Genomic DNA, 15,045 nt, shown 5'->3' with positions numbered 1-15,045 from the left:
AATAGATGTATCATATATATATATACTGTTAATATGTGATTATATAACATGTATATTTTATATATAATTATATACTATATACATATTAAATTTTGATTTATATTACATAGTATAGTCATATATATCCTGATGTTAAAAATATAGGCACCATATACATTTTAAACATTTGAATTTATATATTATATATAAGATGTATATGTAGATATGTATAAATATATGATTATACCTATTAATATAGGCCTATTTCAACATACTCATATTTAGAAAACCCTATTTAAAAAGACCTGAAACTTAATCCAGATTTTTTGGTTCCAAGATTAGATTTTTTAAAATGGTATGAACCATGAAAGAAACAAAAACTGGGCTGGGAAGGTGGCTCAGTGGTAAGAGTCTGCCTTGCATGCATGAGGCCCTGGGTTCGATTCCTCAGCACCACATAAGTAGAAAAAGCCGGAATTGGCACTGTGGCTCAAGTGGTAGAGTGCTAGCTAGCCTTGAGCTGAAGAGCTGAGGGACAGCGCCCAAGCCCAGAGTTCGAGCCCCACGACCAACAACAACAACAAAAAAAAAAGAAACAGGGGCTGGGAAGGTGGCTAAGTGGTAGAGCGCTTGCCTTGCATGCCTGAGGCCCTGGGTTCGATTCCTCAGCACCACATAAGCAAAAAGAAAAAAGCCAGAAGTGGCGCTGTGGCTCAAGTGGTAGAGCACTAGCCTTGAGCTGAAGAGCTGAGGGACAGTGCCCAGGCCCAGAGTTCAGGCCCTACGACCGGACCCAAAAAAGAAAGAAAGGAAAGAAAGGAAGAAAGGAAGAAAGAAAGAAAGAAAGAAAGAAAGAAAGGAAAGAAAGAAAGAAAGAAAGAAAGAAAGAAAGAAAGAAAGAAAGAAAGAAAGAAAGAAAAACTAATACACAAGAAGAGCTGGTATAATACCAAAAATAAAATGAACAGCACAGATGTGCTGGGTGCTAGATTGCAGTCACACCTGTAGTCCTAGCTACTTAGGTTGAAGATCTGAGGACTGCAATTTGAAGCTAACTAGGACAGGAAAGACCCCGAGGCTCTCCAATTCCATCAAAAAGCCAGAAGTGGAGCTATGGCTTAAGTGGTAGAGTGCTAACCTTGTACTAGCAAAAAAAAGCTCAGAAACAACACTTAGATCTGGAGTTCAAGTCTCAGGACCAGTACAAAAACAAAAAATCAAAGTACAAACCTGAGAAAGTGAGTCAGATGTTACCACTGTTTGTGATATTAGATCCTATTCTCAGCAACTAGGGAAAAGAATTTTACTATTTAACTTGGCTTTAAAATTTTGATGGCCCTTAATGGATTTAAAAAAATTGAGATACAAACCAAAAATTTTACTACTAAGTTACTTATTAATAAACTTGAATATAGTCAGATTCCTTATAGTAAATTGTAGATTGCCTAAGAACCAAGCTGTATGATACACAGAAGTGTCTAACCAACAAAGGATTCCAGTGTTTTAACAGACACTTAACATAATGTAGAAATTCCAAATCCAGCACCTTCTGTTAGCGAGATGTCTGCAGCTTTGCTTTGGTTTGGATATAGGCATGTGTTTCCAAATTTGCTCTCTAGTGCAGTGAAGAAGTGCTGACATCTTTAAGAGGTGGTTCCTGTAGGGCAAGTCCTTCAGTGATTAGGAAGCTCACCCTCGGAACAGAGTTAGGTTCCAACTAGGACCCTAGTTGATTCCCAGTTGAGAACGTTGTGCTAGAGCACCTGTCTGGCCCCTCCCTCACCTCTGGCTTCTGATCTCACCACAAGCCAAACAGATGGGGCCACTGAACTCTATCAGCCTCAAAACTAGAGCACAATAAAGCTCTTTTCTTTACAAAGTATACAGCCTTGGGTAGTTAAGAAATGGAAAATGAATACAGGCCTCTGGTATAAATGAAATTCATCTGGGTTACTAAATATCTTTACTTATTCTAGTTTTAAGAGTGTGAATAAAAGCTGAGAAGTGAGAGCAGATCCACAGGTCACTTCCCCAGAAGTACTTAAACCACTTCTCTTCAGAGTCCAGCCAGCCTCCTGGATGCCCCTCCTCACTAGCCCACACTGCCTACCACGCTTAGTGCCTACTAGAGTATGTAACCAGGCCAATGATGTTCGCCTGTTCAGCCAGTTCCTAATGTTTCAGATAAAATAGCAATACTAGGGACTATGTGAATGCATCGTGGAAACCAACAGCTTTCTTTTCCCTTTGAAAAAACAGTGAAGGGAGCCATGTATCTGGGCTGAATGTTGAGCCCTGTAAATTTACTAAACAATCTCAATACCAAACCTTAGGATTCATACTCAAAAGCTACCATGTAGTTTTTTTTTATTAACCTTTATAGGCATATATACAAAGCACCTTCCCTGTTTCTAGTTTGTGTTCACTATTTAAACTTGGAAAGGGGTCTTAAGAGCTTATAACAACTTGTACCTTGGTTTTGGCTTTTGTTTTTACATTTTTTTATTAGTATCAATTAATAACCCCCTGTTGTACAGGGTGCTCAGATTTTTGTGTTTTGTTTTTGTTTTTGTTTTTCGTGCTGGTACTAGAGTTTGAACTCCACTGTTTTGCTCAAGCTAGCAATCTACCATTTGAGCCACAGCTTCACTTTGGGTTTTGGGGGATATTTTTTGCTGGCTAACTGGAGATAAGAGTCTCACAGACTTTCTTGCCCAGGCTGGCTTTGAACCCCAATCCTCAGAGCTCAGCCTCCTGAGGAACTAGTATTACAAGTGTGAGCCACCAGACTCAGCAGGGAGGTCCTCCTCTGTATAAAGTCCGCTATGATCACACTCACACCCTGCCTCACTCTCCTGTGTCTCCCTCCCAAGCTTCCTAGCTCTGTTTCCCACATATAGAAATTCAAACATATTCGCCCTCTCCCTCCTACAGGACCTGTTTTACATCCCTGCCCTTCATCTTTCTTCATTAAAGCCTTATTACTGTGTAGGCCTAAGGGCTGCGAAATCCTGGACTCGGGCTTGACTTCTTTAAAGCCCATCATGGAAATTACAATCTTCAAACATAATTTTTACTTTGCTTCCTCAACAGCCAGTGGAGCACTGGTGCTTTCAAGTAACTCATTTCCAACTGGACACTTTCTGCCTACCTGTCACCTTTCCCCCAAATTAAAATTTCCTTGATTAAAAAAATGACTTAAATAATGACTATGTTTTCTTTCTTCTAGACACATGGGACATATTAGTGAACAAAACTGAGTGTCACTCTAGCAATAAATGACTTTGGTTATGGGGGAAAAAGCATAACTGAACTTGGAAAGAGGGATTGGAAGTAGCAGGGGTGGGTAGAGTCTAGGTTATGATACTAAATAACAAAAGCACATCAGACTCTATTAAGAAAGTGACTTTTGAGCTAATACTTCAAAGAGGTGAAGAAGTTAACCAATGAAGTTATTAATCCCAGAAGAACATGGGGAAAGGGAGTCATCCATACTAAAGACGGCTGTGGGGGGGATTTGAGGGGTAGTAAATTAGAATAGCAAGGATGAAACAGAGGGCTGGAGATGAAGGATAAGGTCAGAGAGGCAATAATCTAGGAGAAAGGGCAGATCCCCGAGAGATTTGGAGGCCCTGACTCTGAGATGGAGTCACTGTGGCTGAGTGTTAATGGCTTATGCCTGCAATCCTAGCTATTCTGAAGGCTGAGTGCTGAGGCTTAAGCTGACAAGTCTGTAAGACTCTTACCTCCAATCAACTACCAAAGGCTGGGTGGGGGGAAGAGGAGAGGAGAGGAGAAGAGAAGAGAGGAGAGAGAAGGGGTGGGGAGAACCTCAGGAAAGTGAATAGTGCCCAGACCCTGAGTTCAAGTCCCAGGATGGCACCACATGCACACAAAATAATCACTGGCGCTTTCAAGCAGAGAAGTCCACGTGAGCTGACATTTGCAGAATCACCCAGACTGCCAACAGCACAGGGAGCCAAAAGCAAATGGGAGTCACCTTTTAGAGGCTTGTTCAGTAACATAGGCAAAGAGAAAATAGGCTCAGATCCTCATGGTGGCAATGGAGGTTTAAGAACCTGTCAGCTTATGAGTATATTTTAGAGGTAGAGTCAAAAGGGTGTGCAGACAGGATGTGCAGTGAGGACTCATGGCTGGCACTGGCTCTGCCAAAATGATGGTCTACCTACCTGTGGGGAACACTTCCATACTGAAAGATGGAGAGTTCTGTCTGGCACGTGTTGAGTTGGAGGTGAACCCTACACATGGTGATAATGTGTTCATTTAGCACCCACTGGGCACCATACGTGTCACACAGCTCTCTTCTTGCTAATAACCACAGAATGGGCAAGTACTAATGTCAGAAATGTGTTGGGCATGGTAACTCCAATCATCCATTATTAAAGCTATAAAAGTATGGAACATAAAAATGTAGGAGGATGGACACTGGTGAGAATGATATAAACTCATCACACTTTGGTGATGAGTAGTACCTTTGGACAGAGATTGTCCAAAGAAACCAGATTGGCTCAAGGTCCTGTGATAGGGTCACAATAAACATTTGTTGATACTAGTAATGATAATGATTTTAAGATGTTTTTGGGGAATCTGAATAGGGAAGAATCGAATTGCATATGGAAAATCAACACTTTAAATAGACTTAAAGAAGGAAGGAAAAAGAATGAGAGAGAAAAGAGACTACTTGAATAATTATCTACATAATAAAGGAGTTGAATCACAAAGCCCCATACTTTAAATATATATTGTTAGTGACTTCCTTCCCAAGAATGCAGCTTGGGAAGGGGAGTAAAGAATAAACTTACACTCATACCTGTAATCCCAGCTACTCAGGAGGCTGAGACCTGAAGATCAAAGTTTGAAGCCAGCCCAGGTAGGTGATAACCACCAGAAAACCAGAAGTGGAGCTGTGGTTCAAAGTGGCAGAACACTAGGCTTGAGTGAAAAAGCTCAGAGACAGCACTCAGGCCCTAAGTTCAAGCCCCACAACCGACCAAAAAGCTCAGGGGCAAGGCCTAGGCCCTGAATTCAAGCTCCATAACTAACAGTAATAAAAAAATTTACAGTGAAGACAGACTTTGTCAACAAGGTGACCAAGGTGAATATATAAGCAATTCAACATGAAGATAGCATGTCCCCTTTCCTATCAGCAAAATGATATTTTACCTCAGTGGCTTTCCTCTCATAGCTTATCCAACCATGGGCAAATATCAGGTAAATCCAAATGGAAAGACAGTTATGTTCTAAAAGGACAAGTGCTAAGTATTTCTCAAACTGTAAAAGAAACCAAAGTAAGAATTTGTCACTGCCTACGAGAACTTTGAGAGATTCAGTGAAATCTGGTGTCCTGTGGAGACCATTAGGTAAAGCTAAGAAAATATGACTGAAATGTTACTATTAATACATCAGTCTAGGTCCTATTTACAACAAATGTACCATACTCATAAGAAGACTGGGTATAAAATATAAAAACTTTCCTTACAACTCTTCTGTTAAAACTACCTTATAACTAGAATTTGTAACAAACTTAACCTTAGTTGATAATTACATATGAACCAGATGCTAAGTGAGAATTTTTATTGTGTCCATTGCTGTGTTCTTTTCTGGTGCACATTAAGTGATCAATATTTGCTAAATTAATGAGTAAACAAAAAGAATTTACAATAAGAATTCAACGGCACTATGAGATCTAAATAAGCTATAAGGAAATAGGACCAGGAAAAACCTAGTCTAGGAGTTTAAATATAAGTTTAACTACAGTATGGTTTAACTTTATTAACCCATTAAATCCCTGAAGAAACCAAAGCAGATAGGCCTTTCCAAGACTTTGACTGTCCTAACAATAGATGTTGGTGGGACAGGAAACTTAGGGTCCAATTTCCTAACTTGTATATTTGTTCAAGTTCTTTCAACTTCACTGGGTCTCATTTCCCTCATTTGGGAAAGAAGACTGGATTAGGATGGTGGCTCACACCTGTAATTCTAGCTATTTGGGAGGCTGAGATCTGTTCAAAACCAGCCTGGTCAGAAATGTCCACGAGACTCTTATCCACCACAAAGCTAGAAATGGAGGTATGGCTCCACTGGTACAGAAGCAGCTTTGAACTAAAAAGTCACGGGAGATTGCAAGACCCTGAGTCTAAGCCCCAGTACTGGCCAGTGTGAACACATCTACATATACATGCATATCCATACATGTATACACACATGTACACATGCACATGCATGCATGCCTGGGTTAGATGATCTTTAAAATCCCTCCCAATTTTTAACAGTGTTTGTATACAGAGAGACACCAAAGTAAGTTTCCTCTCACATGCTCCCCCAGCTCCTTCCCCTTCCCTGGCCTCACAGTTCTGGTGCAGGGCTAAATTTTAGATTTGAACCTTATGGTCATTTCCCCAGGCTCTGTTTTCTGGGTTGTTTATTCTTTTACAGTACTTTGATTTCTGCAGTTTTGGCTTATGAAGGAGTTTGCTCAATAGGAATCTGAAAATGGTTTTGCTTACACCATTTCTGAGAATTACAAGCAGATATGATGTAAGCAGCAGCGTGGAGTATTTCAGAACACTGCAAACACAAAGGGTGAAAAGTTAAAAGCAAATTTGGTCTTAGGTCTTAGTCTTGTAACATAGTTTATATAAAATGGTTAGGACTGGTTTCTAAAAGCAACAATAATTATGTGACATTTGATCTAGTTTTTGTTGTTGGTGTGCCTGTGCCAGTCCTGAGGCTTGAAGTCAGTGTCTGTGTCTGGGTACTGCCCCTTAGCTCTTTGCTCAAGGCTGGTGCTCTACCACTTGTGCCACAACTCTACTTCCAGCTTTTTGGTAATTAACTGGAGATAAACAGCCTCACATATTTTATTGCCCAGGCTGGCACAAGCTACCAGTACCCCTAGTATTTTTGGGGGAGTGGGTCCGTTGTGGGGCTTGAACTCACAGTCGGAGAGTTTTTGTCCAAGGCTAGTGCTCTACCACTTGTAGCCATGGTACCACTTCCACTTTTCTAGTGGTTAATTGCAAATTAGTCTCTCAGACTTTCCTGCCCAGGCTGGCTTCAAATCTCAATCCTCAGATCTCAGCCTCCTGAGTAGTTAGGGTTATAGGCATGAGCTACCAGCGCCCAACTCTAGCAGTACTTTAGTCTCTTACAAATGATATACAGCTGGGCTCTAGTGACACATACCTGTAATTCTAGTTATTCAGGAGGTTGAGATCTAAGAGTCTTGGTTTGAAGACGGCCTAGGCAGGAAAGTCTGTGTGAGTCTTACTTCCAATTAACCACCAGAAACCCAGAAGTGAAATTGTGGCTCAAATCCTGGAGGACACTGACCTTGAGCACAGAACCAGTCCCTGATTTTAAGTCCCAGGACCAATACATACACACACATCTTCTGGATAACTAAACCCTTGAAAATCTATTGTCACTACTATGTTATAGAATTTGTATCATCAGTAAAGGCCTTCACATCAGCAATGGTGGTTTATGCCTATAATTCTAGCTATTCAGTAGGAAGCGGATATCTGAGGTACATGGTTTGAGGCAAGCCCAGGTAGAAAAGTCTGAGACTCTTATCTGCAATTAAACACAGAAAGTCAGAAGTGGAGCTGTGGCTCAAGGTGGTAGAGCACTAGCCTTGGGCACAGAAGTTCAAGGATGGTGCCCAGGCCCTGAGTTCAAGCCCCAGGTCCAGCAAAAAAAAAAAAAAAAAAAAAAAAAGCCCTTCAAATAAGAAAGTTGTTTAAAAGGTAAAATATTTTACAGTACATATATACAGTCATCATCATCATCATCATCATCAAAGACTATTATTTTCTATTTTACTATTATAGGTCAACACAAGTTATAGTCTAATACTTTATAGCATTATGTAGAAAACAATGCAACTTTCAAGTGGATAAAGACTAGTCAGGGTTTTTCTTTATACAAAACATTGAGGTTTTTGGTGATTTAAACTTAAACCTTACAGCTAAAAACTTAGTTATCCTCACTATGTGCAATTTGTGTGTGTGTGTGTGTATGTTGGTCCTAGGGCTTGAACTCAGGGCCTCATGTTCTTGATTGGCTTTTTTGCTCAAGTCTGGAACTCTACCACTTGAGCAACAGCTGCAGTCAATTGGAGATAAGAGTCTAGTGGATCTCCCTACCTGGGCTGATTTCAAACCATGAGCCTCAGATCTTGACTTCCTGAGTAGCTAGAATTATACACATAAACCACTGATGCCTGGCTTATTTGGCAATTTAAAACTTAAAACTACAATTAACCTCACTATATGCGGTTTTGTAACCTACAATTTTGTGAACACTTAAGAAATCTTATATCCTAATATTTGTTGGTTGGTGTTACTCATAGCGACAAAATTTATCCTTGTGAAATGGAGGCAGAAGCCTGTTGTATATTAAAGAACCACTCAAGGCTGAATCCCCAAATAGGGGCTTTGGCAGTTACATATAGTTACTGTTTGAGCATTCATAGTTCCTAGCTTGAAAGGAGAGACATGCTCTCCAGAAATGCTTCCAAACTGCCCTCCATCCTTTATCTGATGCATTCAGACCACTAAGATGCAAAACAGCCATGTCTTTCTTGTACTCTTAACCTAATGTAACTCAGAAAGCAAAAGGTTTAATGTGCTGGAGGCCTTTCTCAGAGTATACTACAATGTTCTCTAGTCACTCCAACAATCACACCTGTGGTCAAGTGCCCAGGAACCCAGGAATGGGCTCTATTACCACAGTCTGAAATTTTAAGATCAGGGAGACAAGGACCTGGAGGGCTTCTACCTTCATCAAGAGTAGTGTCTGGCACCCCAGCTTCTCCAGGGTGAGGTTTATTTGCATCCCCAAATGATAGTTACTCATCAGGACCTACAGTAAGTTGCTGTTGTTGACAGCTCAATGTCTCCAGAGCTGATTCAGAAAATGTTCCACTTAAATACCCTCTTCTGCTTGAGGAAGTACACTCAAGACTGACCGGCCTTGCTGGGAAGGTGGCTCAGTGGTAGAGTGCTTGCCTCGTATGCATGAGGCCCTAGTTCCATTCCTCAGTACCATATAAGCAGAAAAAAGCCAAAGTGGTGCTGTGGCTCAAGTGGTAGGGCACTAGCCTTGAGCTGAAGAGCTGAGGGGCAGCACCCAGGTCCAGAGTTCAGCCTGACAAAAAAAAAAAAAAAAAAGACTGACCGGCCCAGACCAAAGGAAAAGAGGTAGCCCTGCTGCGGACAGGGCATGGAGCCCTGCTCCCACATTGGGTAGCAGGCAAGACTAACGGTTACTGCAGGCACTTGGCAGGAATGGGCCTTGCAATGGGGTCTACATCATGGATCAGTGGTTACAGCAGCTGGATTGCAATTAGTGCCGTTCCTCAGATCTGAAACTTTCCATCTGTGTGTGCCAGCTGTGGCTTTGTCCTTAAAGAGTTTGCAATAAATATCCAAATATTGTTACACTGACTCTTACTGAGTCAACCTGATAGGAATCCATTGTATCATGAAGAATTAATATATAACATATCTGAGGAGACAAGAAACAAACATGTGCAAAACGAAATAAAAGCCTATGACCTTGGGCCTAGCAGTTTCTTCTTCACTAAGAAAAAAGCTAGAATGCACAGCTTTGAGTACTTCAAGATTCTATGGGCATACTCAATAGTTCAGGAATCTACCAAGAGAATGAGTCAGAATTGTCTATATTCTAACTTGTAGGAAATTCTATTATTTCTTTTTGTTTGATTGATTTGTGCTGGTCCTGGAGCTTGAACTAAGGGTCTAGCCAACTGTCCCTCAGCTTTTTTGGTCAAGGCTAGCACTCTACCCTACCACTTGAGTCAGAGCTCCCCTGTCCACTTTTTGATGGCTAACTGGAGGTGAGAGTTTCATGGACTTTCCTGCCTGGGCTAGCTTTGAACTGCGATTCTGAGATCTCAGCCTCCTGAGCAGTTAGGATTATAGGTGTGAGCCAGTGGCTCCTGGAATTTCAGTGATTGGACAATGGTGGCACTATCCTGTAAATATACCAATGTTTCAGCCTATGGAACATAGGTATGGACACATACATGTGCCAGTACTGAAACTTGAAGAGTTCTGTTTTGGTGGATCCCCAACTATTAGAACACCTCTTGAACTGACAACAGATAGGCAGGGGAAAAATGAATGAAAGAAGTGGAATGTCCAAGAAGCCAATCTCTAGAGCTCTATTTTTATCTAGCACACCTCATCTGCTCCCCTGTTCTAAGCAGCAGTGAAATCTAGATCTGTGTACCACAGAGGCCTCTCCCCTAAGCTTCAATGGCATAATTTCAACTAACTGGTAGATTTTCCTTAGGGGACTCAAACCAATGCAGGTCTAAATTTGAAGTGTATTACCTTTCCCCCCAACTTTCTTTTCCTCTTTCCCCTTCTCATCCATACCAGAAACCTGAGAGCCATCTTTGATTTTTCTCTCTATGTCACCACTAACTCTAGTCATTCCTAAGTCCTCTGTCCTGCTTTTTTTTGCCAGGTTCCCAGCATCAATTGAGACATTCACAGTGGCTTTCTAACCTATCTATTTGACAGACACACAGACAGAATACCTATAGATCTTCATAGATATACAGTAGATCAATAAATTATATAGATCTCTCCATATAGACACATATAGAGACATATAGAGAGACAGATAAAGAGAAACATATATAGAGATACATAATAAATCTATAATATATATCTAATTAAATCTTTGCAAAAATCCACGGAAATGGACGTTTATTATACATGTGAGGGAACTAAGAATAATTTGCCCAAGACCACAGCTACTAAGTAGCAAAAGTAAGCCCGTGTTCTTAGCAGTCTGTTCTACAGATGATTTATATGACAGCCAAGTGCTGATGGCTCACACCTGTAATTCTAGTTACCCACGAGGATGGAATCTGAATACTGCAGTTGAAAGCCAGCCTGGGCAGGAAAGTCTGTAAGAAAGTCTGTAAGATGTGGAGGAGATGGGGACAAACAAGTCGTTTAAGGATTCAGGTGGATCTGTTGCAACAATGAGAAGTACAAAATGTCATGTCAAAACCAGCTTTACAATGTGGGTGTGGGGGGGAGGGGGGTATGATTGGGTGGGGGGAGGGGGGAGGCTGGGAAGGGAGGTGAAGGGTAAACAAAGGAGGAGGCTGCAATGCTTGGTAAGAAATGTATGCATTATCCTGCCCATGTAATTGTAACCCCTCTGTACAGTATGTTCTCAAATAAAATAAAATAAAATTTAAAAAATAATAATAATAAAAAAAATCAAGAACATACATATATCAAAGAAAAAAAAAAAAAGAAAGTCTGTAAGATTCTGCCACCAAAAAGCCAGAAGTGGGGCTGCAGCTCAGGTTGTAGAGCAAGGGACAGCAGCCAGACCCTGAGTTCAAGCCCCAGTACTAGCACATACCATGGTTTCATAAGACCACTTCTAATGTCTTAAATTTTCTTTAAATAACCAAAAATTTGTGTCTTTCCCTATTGATCTTTAAAAGGCTACATAATGTCGGAACATTTTCATGTTTTTGCAGAGTAAAATACAGTAACTGAGAACTGATGCTGTAAATCAAGACCACCTCACACAGCCCGGTATTTACTTCACATGTGCCATGTCCCCCCATCCCTCCTTCTTCAGAACTTACAGTATTCTGTATTTTAGAGGGTGATTATAGCAGATATTATGTAATACACAGAAAACTTCTAACAAAACATCATTATCAATGCAAAAAAAATAGCAAAAGAAGAGAACAGAAAGAAAATAATGCTACTCACAGAAGCCAATAATCTTCCATCTTCCTTCATAGCTAAGTAACGGTTCGCACACAAGCCCTTGATAGACACCACGCCTCGTTCTTCTGCTTGAAGCTGTAGTTTGACTGTAAGTAACAGGGAGAAATTACCTTTGTAGCACCATGGAGAAAAGAACCTGTTCCACATACAAAGGCAAGACACCTGAGTAGTACTGGAGGTGCAGACTGTAGCCTAGCCCGTGGCTACACGGGGCTCCTCTCCTGGACACACTTGTGTCACAGTGAGCAGGAGGGCAGAATGGACAATTGTTTCCTTTTTCAGTAATTATATTGTTCCCATTAACTATTCACATTTTTTAAAGTGAAGCTATTTATGTGACATAGAAATATAATTTGTGGGAGCCGGGCCCTGGTGGCTCACGCTTGTAATCCTAGCTACTCAGGAGGCTGAGATCTAAGGATCACAGTTCAAAGCTAGCCCAGGTAGGGAAGTCCGTGAGACTCTTATCTCCAATAAAACAGTAGAAAACCGGAAGTGGTGCTGTGGCTCAAGTGGTAGAGCTCAGGGACAGCACCCAGGCCCCACGATCAACAACAACAACAACAACAACAACAAAATATATATATATATATATATAAATACATATAAATATACGTAAATAAATATATTTATATATACATATAAATATATGGGATTGTCCATGCTACTGTTTAAGCTCCTTAAAAGTCATTCCTGACCAATTTTTCACAAATGAAAGACAATCTAGGAAATAGAGGTGTGGCTCAAGGAGAAGAGTATCAATCCTGAGAAGAAATAACCAAGCAAGAAGGGAAGGTTCCAAGTTTAAGGCTCAGTCCTGGTACACATAATAAAGAGGGTCTATATGTTCACTATTGTCTTTTGGGCTGTATTTTCCTGATTTTCTCACGCTTTATATCTACCTTCCCTTTCAATACAATGGGGGTATATTTTTCTTATAGGAAATTTTTATGGATAGCTATTGTGTGTGCATATGCATGTATATGTAGGAACCAGGACCTGAAGTCAGGGCCTGGGTGCTGTTTTTTGGCTTTTTGATCAAGGCTGGTGCTCTACCACTTGAGTCATAGCTCTGCTTTAGCTACTTTTGTTTGTTAGTTGGAGAAAGAGCCTCAGAGACTTTCCTACCTGGCCTAGTTTTGAACCGCCATCCTCAGATAGAATTACAAGCATGACCCACTGATGCCGAGCTGTGTGGAGGTTTTTTTACTGTTGTTTTGTTTTGTTTTTTAACAAATCTCTAGTGGAAAAGCAGCTTTTTCTTATACAATGAGATGGAAGGGTTGCATCTCCAGCATCCTGGCGGCACCTGTGTGTTATGCTGCATATTAAGCAGCATATTAAGCAGACTGCAGGAAAACACAAATTTGTATTACTTATAATGAAATGTGGATGAATAATTGCCTAAAATTTAAGGTGAAGTTAAAATAGTTCCGCTTTGCTACTGAGAGGCAGCATCTGCCTGCCTAGAACAGTCCCTAAAATGTATTTTGGCTAATAGATACTGCCTACAAAGCAGGTTCTGGGGGGCAAATAAATTTAGAAAATTCCAGTGAGGGGCTGGGAAGGTGGCTCAGTGGTAGAGTGCTTGCCTTGCATGCATGAGGCCCTGGATTCGATTCCTCAGCACCACATAAGCAAAAAAAAGCTGGAAGTGGTGCTGTGGCTCAAGTGGTAGAGCACTAGCCTTGAGGTGAAGAGCTGAGGGACAGCGCCCAGGCCCAGAGTTCAGGCTCCATGACTGACAAAATAACAACAACAACAACAATAATAATAATAAAAAGAAAAAGAAAATTCCAGTGAAGCCCAGGTTAACACTCACTGCCAGGCTGCTCAGAGTTATGCTTAGCATCATCCCACTGTGTGCCATCTTAAGGGGATCAAGCATATAGTATTTAACAAATTTAGTCTTAGAACAAACTTTTTCAAAAGCATGTGGGTATTCAGGGTGTCTTTCAGAACAACAGAAAAAGCAACACTGAAAAGTCCAGATTTTAGAAACTAGCACAACAGGATTTGGATAATATTAGAAATATAATGTTTCTTTAGTGTTTACAAGTAGAGAAATGGATCATTAAAAAGCAGCTATTTAGTGGCTCATGTCTGTTACCCTAGTTACACAAGAGGCTGACATCTGAGGATCATGGTTTGAAATTAGCCCAGGTAAGAAAGTCTGTGGGACTCTTATCTCAAATTAACCACCAAAAAACTAGAAGTGGGCCTGTGGCTCACATAGTAGAGCACTAGCCTTGAGTGAAGAAGCTCAGGGACAGCACCAAGACCCAGAGTTCAAGCCCCAGGACTGGGAAAAAAAGGGGGGGGGTTCCTTGGCATATTATTTCACTTTATTTTTCAATGATACTGGAGTTTGAACACAGGCTCTTATGCTTGCTAAGTAAGCAGGCATTCTATTTAAGTCACTCTGCCTCCATGAGCTTATTTTAAATACATAAGCTATAAAATAACCAGAGCCTACAAGAAGTTGGGAGTGTCAAAAAGGCACAGATTTTCTTTAAAAATCAGTCTGAAACTTGGCACCAGTGGCTCATGCTATAATCCTAGCTATTCAGGAGCTGAGATTTGAGGATCTTGGTTCCAAGCCAGCCTGGGCAGGAAAGACTGTGAGACTCGTATCTTCAATTAACCACCAAAAAGCTGGAAGAGGGGCTGTGACTCAAGTGGTAGACTGCCAACCTTAAGTGAAAAAGCTAAAGGCTCAGGCCCTGAGTTGAAATCTCAGTAACAGCACATTTAAAAAAAAATAAAGATATAGAGAGAAGATATAAAATGCACACCTAATTGGTATATTATACAGGTCTCTAGGCATCCAAGACATGGTGAGACCAAAGGAGAATACTGTTAGGAATTTGACCATATAAAATGATATTTATTGAAATGAATTCCAGGAAATGAAAACAAGAGCGTTTTTTGGTCTTGTTTGTTCACTTATCTGTCTTTGAATGGGTAAGGTGGGCCACAGAAATGGAGGGACAAAGGGTGAACAAATGCAGCAATGATGCTCACTAGGCACTAAATGGAAAATGAACAATACAACTTGTAGGTGGGGACAGAAGGTAAAAACTGGGAGAGAAAAAGGGAAGAGGTGACAATGTCCAAAAAGAAATCTACTCTTTACCTCACTTAAGAAACTGTAATAAGGGGCTGGGAAGGTGGCTCAGTTGTAGAGCGCTTGCCTTGCATGCATGAGGCCCTGGGTTCGATTCCCCAGCACCACATAAGCAAAAAGAAA

The 15,045-nt window shown here is 40.8% G+C and overlaps 1 protein-coding gene across 1 annotated transcript in view; it reads right to left on the bottom strand.

The window, feature by feature from the left end:
- The window catches only part of Fgf2 (fibroblast growth factor 2), a 42,258-nt gene that overhangs the window by 2,914 nt on the left and 24,299 nt on the right, over nt 1-15,045 (bottom strand). Inside the window, exon 2 of the mRNA XM_070022555.1 lies at nt 11,778-11,881. Coding sequence (XP_069878656.1) covers nt 11,778-11,881 — 104 coding nt within the window. The remainder of the gene's footprint in view (nt 1-11,777; nt 11,882-15,045) is intronic.

The sequence above is a fragment of the Dipodomys merriami genome, unplaced genomic scaffold (genome assembly GCF_024711535.1).
Source record: "Dipodomys merriami isolate MVZ:Mamm:240054 unplaced genomic scaffold, mDipMer1.0.p SCAF_15, whole genome shotgun sequence".
Taxonomy (NCBI): domain Eukaryota; kingdom Metazoa; phylum Chordata; class Mammalia; order Rodentia; family Heteromyidae; genus Dipodomys; species Dipodomys merriami.
Note: the sequence above shows the minus strand (reverse complement) of the source record. Positions and strands in the feature narration are given on the sequence as shown.